At 45.9% G+C, this 15,162-nt stretch overlaps 1 protein-coding gene across 1 annotated transcript; it reads left to right on the top strand.

Moving 5' to 3' along the window:
• The first annotated feature begins 277 nt into the window (after positions 1-277).
• On the top strand, positions 278-14,960 carry LOC137525951 (E3 ubiquitin-protein ligase TRIM39-like). The gene is made up of 3 exons (XM_068247161.1): positions 278-339; positions 9,501-9,857; positions 13,415-14,960. The coding sequence occupies exons 1-3, from the start codon at positions 278-280 to the stop codon at positions 14,958-14,960; spliced, it is 1,965 nt and encodes a 654-aa protein (XP_068103262.1).
• Positions 14,961-15,162: the final 202 nt, after the last annotated feature.

The raw sequence follows: 15,162 nt of genomic DNA, 5'->3' as shown, positions 1-15,162 counted from the left end.
AGATGTCCTGGCACCTTAGATTTCCACCTCCATGAGCCTACAAACCCCCAATCAGCACCACAAGTGTGCTGGCTGTACCAGCTGTCACTTCTCCCTTACTTCCCTTGGGCTTGATTCACAAAAGCGTGCTAAGTGTTAAACACGCCAGTGAAAAGCCGATTAGCATGTGCTAACTGGCTCTTTATGCGCTAATATGCACGTAGGAGTTTGCGCGCATATAGTATTGCTCTTCGCACGGTTTGCGTGCAAAATCAGCGGCTTCGCGTGCTAAGTAGGGATGGCCCAGCCTTGGAGAACTCATGGAGAAGCACGTGATCAGTTTGATCAGCTGGTAGATTTGTAAGGCTCTGATTTGCTAGTCATGATCATGTGCTAAACCAGGAAGTCATCTCAGCAAATCAGAGCCTTACAAACTTATCAGGTGATCAAACTGATCATGTGCTTCTCCATGAGTTCTCCAAGGCTGGGCCATCTCTAGTGCTAAGTAACATGATAAGCAGGGGCGTAGCAATAGGGGGTGCAGAGGTAGCGACCGCATCGGGGCCCTTGGGCCAGAGGGGCCCTGAAGGGCCCTCCCTCAACTACAGTATTAGCTCTCTATTGGTCCTGTGCTCATAATAATCACTTCTATAGATACTTTGAATAGTAGTAATCATTAACAAGCTGTTCCCCGCCCCCTTCTTGCACCTCTGACACTGTAGTTGCCATTGGCAGGTTTTGGTGCGCCGTATCAATTGTTATGTATAGAGTGCTTGGGGGGCCCCATTGTAAAACTTGCATCGGGGCCCACAGCTCCTTAGCTACGCCACTGATGATAAGCATACTTTGCACGCGAAACGGCTGATTTTGCACGCGAACGGACCGCGCTAAAATAGAACGCGAACAGCAACAGCTTTGCAGTGCAATCTACTAAGGTCCCTAGTTTGCACATGCAAAGCCTTAACACGTGCTAACTGAGTTAGCACTGGTTAGTGAATCAAGCCCCTTGTCTGTCATATGTAGCTACAGGTGTTCCTCAGTATTAAGTAGCTAGAGGTACCCTCAGTATTAAAGGGAAGGTTCAGGGACTAGCTAAAAAAAATAAAAATCCATTTCCACTTACCTGGGGCTTCCTCCAGCCCGTGGCAGGCAGGAGGTGCCCTCGGCGCCGCTCCGCAGGCTCCCGGTGGTCTCCGGTGGCCGACCCGACCTGGCCAGGCCGGCGGCCAGGTCGGGCCTCTTCTGCGCTCCATGGTGCGTTCCACGCCGGCGCGCTGACGTCATCGGACGTCCTCCGGGTTGTACTGCGCAGGCTGAGACCACCGGGAGCCTGCGGAGCGGCGCCGAGGGCACCTCCTGCCTGCCACGGGCTGGAGGAAGCCCCAGGTAAGTGGAAATGGATTTTTATTTTTTTTAGCTAGTCCCTGAACCTTCCCTTTAAAGAGAAACTCTGACCAAGAATTGAACTTTATCCCAATCAGTAGCCCCTTTTGCACGAGAAATTATTCCTTTTCACAAACAGACCATCAGGGGGCGCTGTATGACTGATATTGTGGTAAAACCCCTCCCACAAGAAACTCTTGAGTACGTACTCCTGGCAGTTTCCTGTCTGTGAACCTTGTTGAATTGTGGGAAATAGCTGTTTACAGCTGTTTCCAACTGTCAAAAAAACATGCAGTAGCTACATCGCCTGCCAATAGTAAAAATGCCACCATGTAATAAATGTCAGAATGTAAATCAGGGATTTAAAAGATTTTTCAATGGGCAAACACTGACGAAATCATTTATACATAATTATTGTAAAAATGAAGCACTTTTTTTATTACATTATTTTCACTGGAGTTCCTCTTTAAGTAGCTAGAGGTACCCTCAGTATTAAGTAGCTAGAGATGCCCCTGACTGGAGGGAGATCTCATTAGTGGAATTCCTAGAGCCGGGTGAGTAACCTCTCATCTACACTCTGATTGGGACTCTGCATAGGGAAGGAGGAAGAGAGGCAATCAGGGAGGGAGCCGCCTTTCCACCATCAGGCGCCTGTAGGCACGTGCCTACAGTGCCTTATGGTAAATCCGGCCCTGATGCACATCAAGCTCTGACTTTGGAGCTCTGGATGTTTGAGGGATCTTTTGTTGTTATTCTGTCTCTCCCAGCTACAATAAACCCCCCATTACAATTATAGACTAGTCATTTCATGTTCAGAGGGCAACAGAACAAAACCAGCAGGGGATCTTTCCCTCAGTGTACTAATCTTGTGTTGCTGACATAGATGCTTTTTATAGCCTGCAAGGTGACTCACTGTAGAATATTTTTTTGTGTATGTTTTTTCCCTCTGTGAAGCGAGCAGCAACATAACATGATTTCCCGGAATCACTGGGGGAGAAGGCTGCATCACACTATAGCCTAGGCTGTGACATCACTGCAAGGGCGGAGCTACATAGCAATATACAGCAATGTATAGATATAAGAAGCATTTCTGTACACTGAAGTCAGGATAATTAAGGTAAAACATGGAATTCTGAATAAGTAATGTTGTAATTAAAGAATGCATCATCATGGTTAATCTTCAATTATTATAATTCATTTATTTTCATGTATTCCTGTTTATATTATACTGTGGCCTATATTGTTTGTTTGCCATTGCTTTTCCTCCTCCTGTGATACTGATGCACCATCTTTTATTTTATTTCTAATAAATTATTTCAAGTCATGTAGGCATCTCTCCCAGCTCTGAGTATAGATAGGTAAAAATCGGAACCCTGCCTCTGTAATGCTATTGAAGAAATCTCATGTGTTTGTGCGTGGCCATTCGCTTGGCAAAACTGCTCTGCTAAACTATGTGCAGGTGCACAAAAAATACAACAACAAAAAGTACTGTGGCAGATATTTGTGTGGGGCTGAGAGGGGCATTCCCACAGCAGTTACCTAGCATCACACAAGAACAGCAGAAGGTCATTGACAGCCAGTCAGTAGGGACTGACAGAGAGTGGTCATTTCAGAGGAGCGGAAAAAGAGGTAGCAGGCAGCAGAGGTCAGTAGAGATTGGCAGAGGGGGGCTGCCTCAGAGGAGCAGAAGAAGAGGTGAAGGAGACGGACAGCAGAGGTTAGTAAGGATTGGCAGAGAAGGACAGCATCAGAGGAACAGGAGAAGAGGTAGATAAGACAGGCAGCAGAGTTCTGTAGGGACTGGCAGAGAGGGGCTGCCTCAGAGGAGCGGGAGGAGAGGTGAAGGAGACGAGCAACAGAGGTCAATAGGCATTGACGGAGAGGGGCTGCCTCAGAGGAGCGGAAGAAGAGGTGTAGGAGACGGGCAGCAGAGGTCAGTAGAGATTGGCAGAGGGGGGGGGGGCTGCCTCAGAGGAGTGGGAGGAGAGGTGTAGAAGGCGGGCAGTAGAGGTGAGTTGGGATTGGCAGTGAGGAGCGGGAGGAGAGGTGTAGGAGGCGGGCAGCGGAGCTCTGTAGGAATTGGCAGAGAGGGGCTGCCTCAGAGGAGCGGAAGAAGAGGTGTAGGAGACGGGCAGCAGAGGTCAGTAGAGATTGGCAGGGGGGGGCTGCCTCAGAGGAGTGGGAGGAGAGGTGTAGAAGGCAGGCAGTAGAGGTGAGTTGGGATTGGCAGTGAGGAGCGGGAGGAGAGGTGTAGGAGGCGGGCAGCGGAGCTCTGTAGGAATTGGCAGAGAGGGGCTGCCTCAGAGAAGCGGGAGGAGAGGTGGATGAGGCGAGCAGCAGAGGTCAGTAGGGATTGGAAGAGAAGAGCAGCATCAAAGGGGAAGGGAGAGGAGAGGTGGATGAAATGGGCAGCAGAGGTCAGTGGGGTCTGGAGAGGAGCCAGTCTATTTTTATGTATATAAATAAGGTGTGAGTTCGTGATGTTCTGCAAACCGAGTGTCATGGTTGCACGCTATAACATGAGGTTATTATGTACTGAAAATTTTAGAAAATACAAAACTTACATGTAGACATGAACACCTACGTTTGATTTTAGTAAAGCCACCCCCACATTTTTATACTTTAACTGTAAACTGATGGCAAGGCAGCCCCATCCTAGTCCTGCCCACACACAAGAACAGATTTCTTTTTCACTTCCTTCAGGCGAGGAGACTTTGCACAGGCAGAGGATACACTGAACAGGTAAGGACTTGCTTTGTGTATTCAGAGATGAGGAGCTTCAGTTCCAGTTAAGCCATAGCTGCTGGTTAACCAGTCAGCTAAATAATTATTTTATTATTATTATTTAGTATTTATATAGCGCCAACATCTTACGCAGTGCTGTACAGAGTATATCAATGCAGTAGTACAGAGGCGCCAGAAGAATAAAAACAATCTTTAAAAATGTTAAAATGGAGTGGGCAGTGGTGGACTTACTCCTCCAATGCAGACACGAAAGATTGCTGATTTCAACAAAAATTGGTTTATTTACATACTCCGAAAGGGTGCAACGCGTTTTGTGGGTATGTCCCACTTCCTCAGGCAATATAAGGGAGCATATAACACATACAGTCTATAGTCTTGCTTAGCGCCTCTGTGCCCCTGTATACAGAGGCACTAAGCGAAACTACAGACTGTATGTGTTATATGCTCCCTTATATTGCCTGAGGAAGTGGGACATACTCACAAAACGCGTTTGTTGAAATCAGCAATCTTTCGTGTCTGCATTGGAGGAGTAAGTCCACCACTGCCCACTCCATTTTAACATTTTTAAGGATTGTTTTTATTCCTCTGGCGCCTCTGTACTACTGAATTGATATTGAGTCCACCTTTGGTGGAAGGGAATTGGCCCCTTTCTTCCGATCTACAGAGAGCAACTTCTTAATCCTTATTGGGGACAGGTCTAATCTCCTTACCAGCCTTCATAGTGGTTACCTGGACATTAACCCATGTTTGTGAGTATAAAACCATACTTACCCTTTCATTACAAATTTCCAGTGCATACTACACTATATTGGGCTCTCGGTGTCTCCCCCTTTTTTATATCTCTGTACAGAGAATATAGTCATGTCACTAACTGTCCCTCAGAGGAGCTCACAATCGAATCCCTACCATAGTCGTATGTCTATGTATGTATCGTGTAGTGTAATTATTGTAAACTATGGCCAATTTAGGGGGAAGTCAATTAACCTATCTGTATGTTTTGGGGATGTGGGAGGAAACCGGAGTGCCCAGAGGAAACCCACACAGACACAGGGAGAACATACAAACTCCTTGCAGATGTTGACCTGGCTGGGATGTGAACCAGGGACCCCGTGCTGCAAGGCGAGAGCGCTAACCACTACACCACCCTGCTGCCCACTACAAAAATCAGCAGCTACTGACCTTAATTCATTCAGTTTTAAGCTAGTGGAAATTTGGATGGAAAGTCAGAACTAAAGCTCATCTATGATTGTGAGTGTTTTTGCTGTTTTATATTTATCAAGTAACCTCACTACTCATTACTCTCCCCTCCTTGGTTGGTCCATCAACTAGTGTCTTATAATACTGTACTTGTATTTGCACTTTGGTACTTGGACTTTGCAAAGGTCATCAACGCTGTTCCTCTCAACAGTCTGGTGCAAAGTTGAGGATGCAAGAACTGGGGAAGAGTCTGTGTGCTTGGATAGGGAACTGGCTAATGGACAGAAAACAAAGAGTTGTGGTCAATGGTCTTATTCAAAATGGGAGACTGTTAGCAGTGGGGTCCCACAGGGGTCAGTACTGGGTCCAGTGCTCTTCAATGTTTCTATGAATGACCTAGTAGATGCAGTAGTGAGCAATGTTGCTAATTTTGCAGATGATACAAATTGTGCAGAATCATCAACTCTCAGGAAGATAGTGTCATATTGAAACAGGATCTGGACAGGATGGCTATATGGGCACATACATGGCAGATGAAATTCAATGTTGACAAATGTAAAGTCATGCAGTTTGGTCGTACCAAAGGTCTAGCACCATACAAAATAAACAGGATACAGATGGGGAGTTGGGGACATCAAACTTGGAGAAGGACTTAGGAATACTTGTCAACAACAAGTTAAATAATCGTACTCAATGCCAAGCCACTGCAGCTAAAGCTAATAACATTTTGGGATGCATTAAAAGGGAAATAAAAACTCTGGATGCTAGCACAATACTTCCCATTTAACTCTCTAGTAAGGCCACATCTGGAATTTGGAATTCAGTTCTGGGCACCGCATTACAGGAAGGACAGATTCGAGCAACAAAATTGATTAGAGGGATAGAAGGTCTCACTTACCAGGAAAGATAAAAAAAAACTAGGCTGATTTAGCCTGGAATAAAGATCTAATTAACATGTATAAATACATCAGAGAGCAATATACAGTGGGTTGCAAAAGTATTCAGCCCCCTTAAAGTTTTCCACATTTTGTCACATTACTGCCACAAACATGCATCAATTTTATTGGAATTCCACGTGAAAGACCAATACAAAGTGGTGTACACGTGAGAAGTGGATAGAAAATCATACCTCATTCCAAACATTTTTTACAAATCAATAACTGCAAAGTGGGGTGTGCATAATTATTCAGCCCCCTGAGTCAATAATTTGTAGAACCACCTTTTGCTGCAATTACAGCTGCCAGTCTTTTAGGGTATGTCTCTACCAGCTTTGCACATCTAGAGACTAAAATCCTTGCCCATTCTTCTTTGCAAAACAGCTCCAGTTCAGTCAGATTAGATGGACAGCGTTTGTGAACAGCAGTTTTCAGATCTTGCCACAGATTCTCGATTGGATTTAGATCTGGACTTTGACTGGGCCATTCTAACACATATATATGTTTTGTTTTAAACCATTCCATTGTTGCCCTGGCTTTATGTTTAGGGTCATTGTCCTGCTGGAAGGTGAACCTCCGCCCCAGTCTCAAGTCTTTTGCGGTCTCCAAGAGGTTTTCTTCCAAGTTTGCCCTGCATTTGGCTCCATCCATCTTCCCATCAACTCTAACCAGCTTCCCTGTCCCTGCTGAAGAGATGCACCCCCCGAGCATGATGCTGCCACCACCATATTTGACAGTGGGGATGGTGTGTTCAGAGTGATGTGCAGTGTTAGTTTTCCGCCACACATAGCGTTTTGCATTTCGGACAAAAAGTTCCATTTTGGTCTCATCTGACCAGAGCACCTTCTTCCACATGGTTGCTGTGTCCCCCACATGGCTTGTGGCAAACTGCAAACGGGACTTCTTATGCTTTCTGTTAACAATGCCTTTCTTCTTGCCACTCTTCCATAAAGGCCAACTTTGTACAGTGCATGACTAATAGTTGTTCTATGGACAGAGTCTCCCACCTGAGCTGTAGATCTCTGCAGCTCGCCCAGACTCATCATGGGCCTCTTGACTGCATTTCTGATCAGCGCTCTCCTTGTTCGGCCTGTGAGTTTAGGTGGATGGCCTTGTCTTGGTAGGTTTACAGTTGTGCCATACTCCTTCCTTTTCTGAATGATCGCTTGAACAGTGCTCCATGGGATGTTCAAGGCTTTGGAAATCTTTTTTTAGCCTAAGCCTGCTTTAAATTTCTCAATAACTTGATTCCTGACCTGTCTTGTGTGTTCTTTGGACTTCACGGTGTTGTTGCTCCCAATATTCTGTAAGGGCTCTTTCACATCAGACAACGCGAACAGGAGCCGCTCTCCTGCACGCGTTGTCTGCCTGCGGCGTGTCGTCGGGTATCTGCGGTACGACGCAATCAGCGGCGGTAGCTGGTAATTAAACCCGACGGAAAACGCCGGCTCGCGGTTGCGTTGGATGAAAAACTGCGCCCGGGTGCGTCGGAAGTCGGAACCGCAACGCATCGAAACGCAGCGTCGAGTGTGAAAGGTAAAATGAAAGTCTATGGACTTTCATCTTACCTTGGTTAACGCAAACGGCTTCCGTTTGCGTTAACGCACAAAGTCTGCGCTAATGTGAAAGAGCCCTTAGACAACCTCTGAGGCCCTCACAGAGCAGCTGTATTTGTACTGACATTAGATTACACACAGGTGTACTCTATTTAGTCATTAGCACTCATCAGGCAATGTCTATAGGCAACTGACTGCACTCAGATCAAAGGGGGCCGAATAATTATGCACACACCACTTTGCAGTTATTTATTTGTAAAAAAATGTTTGGAATCATGTATGATTTTCGTTCCACTTCTCATGTGTACACCACTTTGTGTTGGTCTTTCATGTGGAATTCCAATAAAATTGATTCATGTTTGTGGCAGTAATAATGACAAAATGTGGAAAACTTCAAGGGGGCAGAATACTTTTGCAACCCACTTTAAAAGCTTGGCAGATGAGCTTGTTGTCCCTAAACTTGTGCAAAGGTCTAGGGGACATGATCTTGCACATAAAGAAAAACGTTTTAGCCATTGATTTAAGAAAAGGGCTCTTTTGATTAAAATGTGGAATATTCTACCACAGGAAGTAGTTATGGCAAATTCTATATCTGCATTTAAGGGGGGGAGTAGATGCTTTCTTTGCGTTTAAAGACATCCATGGCTGTAATTACTGGCGTCATTGATCCAGGGATTTTATATGATTGCCATTTGGAGTCGAGAAGGATTTTTTTTCCTTTTTGAGGCAATTGGACCATGCCTTGTAAGGGTTTTTTTTTTCGCCTTTCTCTGGATGCAAAGGGATATGTGAGGATGAAGACTAGTGTACCTTATTTTCTGGTTGAATTCGATGGATGTATTTTTTTCTTTTCAATCTACGTAACTATGTAACAAGAGTGCAAGAATAGCCACCATAATCCCCTCCCACAATGTTATGATTCCCCCCCCCCCAACCATTAACCACTTCGGGACCGGCCGCCTAACCCCCCTTAAGGACCAGGGCATTTTGCGGTGGAGGGGGGTGCGCGTGTTTGGGGGGGTCGGGCGGCCGGATCCCCTCTGTGGCTCGCTGGGCACTGTCCCCCCCCCCATGGTGGCAAGTGTCCCCCCTGTAGCTGGCAGCCATCACTTACCTTCCAGGCTCCAGCGATGAGCCGCAGAAGCCACCTCTTCTCCGGCCGGCATCTTCGCTCCAAATGACGCTCAGGTCGGGTCGCGGCTTGATGACGTCATCAAGCTGGGACCCGGCGCTTACGTCAGACGGAGCAGAGATGCCGGCCGGAGAAGAGGGACCCGGCGCTGACGTCAGGCGGAGCAGAGATGCCGGCCAGAGAAGAGAGGGGGCGCCGATCGTCGCTGGAAAGGCAGGGAGGTAAGTGGATCCTCTTCTTTTCCCCCCTGCTGCCGCCGCTGTCAGAGTGATCACTACGATCCAACGGCGATCGTAGTGATCACGTGATCAGCAGCCATACCCGATGGCTGCTGATCACTAGGGGGAGATGCCAGCTGTCATATGACAGCTCAATCTCCCCCTCCGGGTGCGCACGATCGCGTCGGGAGTGGTGCCTTAGCGCAGACGTTGAATCAACGTCCGGTCAGAACGGTACCACCACCTGCCGGATGTTGATTCAACCTGCGGCGGTCCCCAATAGGTTAAAAAGCATGACCATCATAAAACCTGCTATTAAGTTGGAGTTCCCCAGAGCTCCCAGGCCTCCCTGAAGCCTGGTCTTACTGAAGCTGCAGGCACTGGTCTTACTGAAGCTGCAGGCACTGGTCTTACTGAAGCTGCAGGCACTGGTCTTACTGAAGCTACAGGCACTGGTCTTACTGAAGCTACAGGCACTGGTCTTACTGAAGCTACAGGCACTGGTCTTACTGAAACTACAGGCACTGGTCTTACTGAAGCTACAGGCACTGGTCTTACTGAAGCTACAGGCACTGGCCTTACTAAAGCTGCAGGCACTGGTCTTACTGAAGCTGCAGGCACTGGTCTTACTGAAGCTGCAGGCACTGGTCTTACTGAAGCTGCAGGCACTGGCCTTACTGAAGCTGCAGGCACTGTGCTTACTGAAGCTGCAGTAAGCACAGTGTCTTACTGAAGCTGCAGGCACTGGTCTTACTGAAGTAGTTGCCCCTTTGCCTTCCAGCTTCCCGAGATGAGAAAGAGGGACACATTTTAGAGACAAAATATTTAGGTATTGTTATTATTATTGATTTAGAAAGCACCAACATATTCCGTGGCGCTGTACAAGGTAAGAAACAAATATGGGGTACGTACTAATACAGACAATGGTGTACACCAATATATAAAATACAGGATTGGTACAAAATACAGAATCAATACAAAATTGGTAATTCCAGTGAAAAAAGTAACATGGAGACATGAGTGCTTCCAGGGTCTAGTGATGCTCACGACCTCGTGGTGATTCACGAGCATTTTTCCCCTATTCAACGTCGTGATTGGAATCCGTGATCGATTCTGGATCATGGAATTCAAACACGAGTCAGCTGTGGCTGCTATTATTCGGACCACTCGGGATCATGGGAAAAATATTTGTGATTATCACCTGCCAACTTTAGCAGTTAATAGCAAAGCCCCCTTACATGGTAGAAACACCAAATTTGCAAAAATTTGCTTTTTTGTTAAAAAAAAAACAGTGGGAAAAAAATAATCTTTTCCTATTTTATTTTTTTATATTTTTTTTATGTTCAGAGCATGGGAAATAATAAAAAAAAAAATGACGTGGGGTCCCCCCTCCCAAGCCCCTATAACCCCTTGTCTCCCATGCAGGCTGGGATAGCCAGAATGCAGAGCCCTGGCCGACTGGTGCTTCACACCCTGAGCTATACCAGCCTGCATGGTCCATGGTATGGTGGTGCTCCGGGGGAGAGGGGCGGCCAGGCCTTCCCCTCCCCCCAGATCCCTTGTCCAATCCATGGACAAGGGGCTCTTCTCCACCTCCGGTGCCCCAGGAGGAGGTAGGGGTGACGACTCCCTGGGGGAGTTTATGGTGGCATCTCGGAGTCCGCTTTAAGAAGGGGACCCCCAGATGCCCACCTCCCTCCCAGGAGAAATGAGTATAGGGGTACAAAGTACCCCTTACCCATTTCCACAAATGGTTAAATGAAATAAAAAAGCAACCATGAAAAAAGTCCTTTAATATTCTTAATTAACCAGAAATACGTACCTGTACCTTTAAAAAAATGTCCCCATGCCAATATCCTCGGAAAAGGTCCCACGCCAATATCGCCAAATCTTGCAATCTTCTTACATTGATTGAAGATATCCGCCGCCGCCACACACGCCGCAACTCTCAGCTATACTAAGTATAGCTGAGAACACGTCCACCTATGCGGATGCTATAACGCTGGCTCCCGCTGTCCTCTCTGCCTCCCACACCTGTCACCCACACCCATGCTGGGTGGGTGAAAGGTGCTGGAGGCAGGGAGGACTGCGGGAGCCGGCGGTATAGCGTTCGCATAGGCGGACGCATTCTCAGCTATACTTAGTATAGCTGAGAGCAAAGCATCTTTACATTTCCCTCCAAGGCTCCCCAATGGTTCCTTATCGACCAATGGGGATCCTCCTGATCCCCATTGGTCTGTTAAGGAACCAATGGGGAGCCTTGGAGGGAAATTTAAAGATGCTTTTAGCTCTCAGCTATACTAAGTATAGTTGAGAGCAGTTCGTCAGGGGCAGCGTGTGCGGCAGCGGTGAGCGGTGATCTTCAATCAATGTAAGAAGTACGCAAGATTAGAGGATATTGGCATGGGACCTTTTCCGAGTATATTGGCATGGGGATTTTTTTTTAAAGGTACAGGAAAGTATTTCTGGTTAATTAAGAATATTAAAGGACTTTATCTGTGGTTGTGTTTTTATTTCATATAAGCCTTTGTGGAAATGGGTAAGGGGAACTTTGAACCCTATACTCATTTCTCCTGGGAATAGAGGTGGGCATCTAGGGTCTCCTTCTTAAAGGGTCTCCCAGATGCCACCATAACCCCCCCACCTCCTCCTGGGGCACCTGAGGTGGGGAAGAGCCCCTTGTGCATGGATTGGACAAGGGCTCTGGGGGAGGGGAAGGCTTGGCCGCCTCTCCCCCCCAGAGCCCCCCCATACCCATGCGGGCTGGTATAGCTCAGGGTGCAAAGCCCCAGGGCCGGGGCTCCGCATTCTGGCTATACCAGCCTACATGGGGGACAGGGGGTAAAATATTCTGGGTAGGGAGGACCCCACATCATTTTTTAAACATTTCCCACAATCTGAACATAAAAAAGAAAGAAATTTAAAAAAAATAGGAAAATAATATTTTTTCCCACTATCTTTTTAACATATCCTGTAAATTTGGTGTTTCTACCATGTAATGGGGCTTTGCTATTAACTGCCAAAGTCGGCGGGTTTTGCTTCATTAACTGTCATTTACCGCATTCAAGGCAGGGGTCACATTTGTCTTTCAGTTTCTACACTTTTCATAAAACTGAAAGACAAGTGTGACCTCTACCTTACAACAGCTAATGTAATTTATAGAGAAAACTGACAAATTGCGCAAGATGTCAGTTTTTTTTCTGCGTGCGAAATCTGCATTCAAGTGTGACCTAGCTCATTGATTAACATGAGTTCTCAGTTGAAAACAGTTTTTCTGGGCAGAAAACGCGTACAAAAGCCGGTAAGTGTGACCCCTGCCTAAATGTAACTGTTTTCCTTTGAAATTTTAATATCGATTTTCTCAAAAACTATATGGTCTTTTTGAAAAAATGTTTTCCTCTTGTTCCCACTGTTGTTCTTAACATTTCTGGCAAATTTGGTGTTTCTACCATGTAAGGGGGCTTTGCTATTAACCACTAAAGTCGGGGGGTTTTGGCGAGTTTTTAATTTCGAATAAGTTTTCCATTTGAAAATTTTAAATCGATTTTCTCAAATATAATCCATGCAATTTTGGTGATTGTAGCACGTATGGGGGCTTTGCTATTAACTTAAAGTCTAATCCATGATCACGGCCGTGATTCCGGATTTTAGAGGCAATCACGGAAAAAATCTGAGTCGAATTCGTAAATCCGTTTCAAATCCGGATAAAAATCACGACTTATCCGGATTTTTTTTTTTTATCACGGCCGAATTAGTCGAATCTGTGATTGGGGGTATCTGATCATCACTGCCAGGGGCACCCAAGGGCTCACAGAACTGTCCAGTTGGTCGGAGACAGCTATTGGTGGTGACAGCGGTGCTGGAACGAGGAGACCCCGAGAGGAAAGGCTCTTTAGGACCCTGAACCTTCCCTCTTCATAGGTGAGTATCTGATTTTTTTTTTCAAAACCAAATACAGATTTACTTTAAGAAAGCTGCTGATTGAGGAAACAAGTGGGAAATGGCATCAGAGATGGGTTTTTTTCAGAACTCACGTCACCTGTGTACGAACATGCCTGTTAAACAGTATGGACACCATTACTAGATGGTCTCATGATGTACAAAACTACCCAAAGCTGCCAGTCGTAGGGTTTCCCCAAACTTTCCCCTTGTTTATTGCTTTGTCATAATGTACTTTAACCTTGTAAAAATGCAAAACAATTACTACCTTAAGAAGTTAATAAGTAAGCTGATGTATGAGGAGTCTCATTTGTACCTTCTTCTTTACAGAATGACTTCTGCTGCCCTGGGTGCGGAGCTGAAATGTGCCATCTGCTGGAGTCTTTATACAGAGCCGGTGTCGCTGACATGTGGACACATCTTCTGCCACAACTGTATCGGGACTGCTCTGGATACCCAGGAAAGACCTGGAGGAGCTTATACCTGTCCAGAATGCAGGAAGAAGTATCCAGAGCGCCCTCTCCTGGAGAAGAACAGGAAGCTGTCAAACATTGTGGACAACTTCAGACGTATACAACTAGAAGAAACTGAGACCCTCTGTACATACTGTGTGGACTCTCCTGTAGTTGCTGTTAAAACATGTCTGCAGTGCGAAGCCAGCTTCTGTAATAAACACCTGATGGCCCACAATAATAACCATGTATTAATTGACCCTACTTTGTCCATCAGTGGTAGAATGTGCTCCATCCACAAAAGGTTCCTGGAATATTACTGCTCAGAGGACAATATCTGTTTGTGTGCAATCTGCTGTCTAGTTGGAGAACATAAAGGACACCAAGTGGAACCTCTGCAGAAGGCTTCTGAGGAGAAGCAGGAGAAACTGAGAAATGCTCTTCAGAAACTGATTCCAAAGAGCGGGACAGTTGAGGAGAATCTTCAGAGTTTACAAGACCATAAGGTACAAGTGCAAATAAAAGCAGATGGAGAGAAGAAGAGAGTCACAGATCTATTTCAGGACATAACGAGACAAGTGGAAATTCACGAGAAGAGTGTCTTGAGCGAGCTCTCTAGGAAGGAAGAACAGATCTTAGCGTTAGACTCTGATCAGATCCAGAAGCTAAATACAGTAAAGGCAGAGCTGTCCCAGAAAATGGATCACGTTAAGAAGATGTGTGACATGACTGACCCATTCACTGTCTTGCAAGATCCAGAAACAGACACAGATGATGACCCGCATGTGGAGGAACCTTCTACCTCTCAACTGGATGATTTCCCTATCTTACTGGTGTTGCATAATTCTATAATTGACTTAATTAGGAACATAAAATCACAAGTAGAGATCATTATAAAAGATGGGACAGATCTGCAACTGGATTCAACAACTGCTGATGATTTTGTTGCTTTATCTGATGACTTGAAAACTGCAACATCTTCTGATACAAGTCTGAACAGGCCGGACTCGCAAGAAAGATTTACAAAGTATAAGCAGGTGCTGAGTATGAAGAGATATTCTGCTGGAAGACATTTCTGGGAGGTAGAGGTCGGGAACTCTGGAGAGTGGGAAGTTGGGATGTGTTATCCTAGTATAAAAAGAACCGGAGAAGAGTCATGCCTTGGACACAATGAGAAATCATGGACTTTCCGACTGTGTAAGAGTAAATATTCAGCTAATCACAATTCACAGGAACAACAATTGAACCCCCAAATAGATTGTCAAAGATTCGGAATCTATCTGGACTATAAAGCTGGATGTCTGTCCTTCTACCAGCTGGGTGATTCCATCAGCCATTTACACACCTTCACTGCCACCTTCACCGAGCCCCTCCATGCTGCTATCTGGGTACATAAAGGGGCCTGGGTGAAGATCACAAACTGAGATGAGTCTACTCAGCTCTCTGGACTTTCATGCTGAAACAACATTCAAGCTGTGAATTCAAAATCAATGAACAACGTTTCGGGGGAAGAAAAATGAAGCACCCAATCAGTCTGCAAAAAATGTATGAATATATCTGGATTATGAAGCCAGCTCTAAAAAAAAGACTGAATGAACCCCCCACTTTCTTAAAACCTAACCCTAA

This window comes from Hyperolius riggenbachi, chromosome 7 (assembly GCF_040937935.1).
Source record: "Hyperolius riggenbachi isolate aHypRig1 chromosome 7, aHypRig1.pri, whole genome shotgun sequence".
In the NCBI taxonomy this organism is placed as follows: domain Eukaryota; kingdom Metazoa; phylum Chordata; class Amphibia; order Anura; family Hyperoliidae; genus Hyperolius; species Hyperolius riggenbachi.
Note: the sequence above shows the minus strand (reverse complement) of the source record. Positions and strands in the feature narration are given on the sequence as shown.

Coding starts and splice junctions, on each gene's coding strand:
- LOC137525951 (XM_068247161.1), top strand. CDS start 278: ATGGCCCAGCCTTGGAGAACTCATGGAGAAGCACGTGATCAGTTTGAT. Junction 340..9,500: donor TTTGATCAGCTGGTAGATTT/GTAAGGCTCTGA, acceptor GCCTCCCTGAAG/CCTGGTCTTACTGAAGCTGC. Junction 9,858..13,414: donor CTGTGCTTACTGAAGCTGCA/GTAAGCACAGTG, acceptor TCTTCTTTACAG/AATGACTTCTGCTGCCCTGG.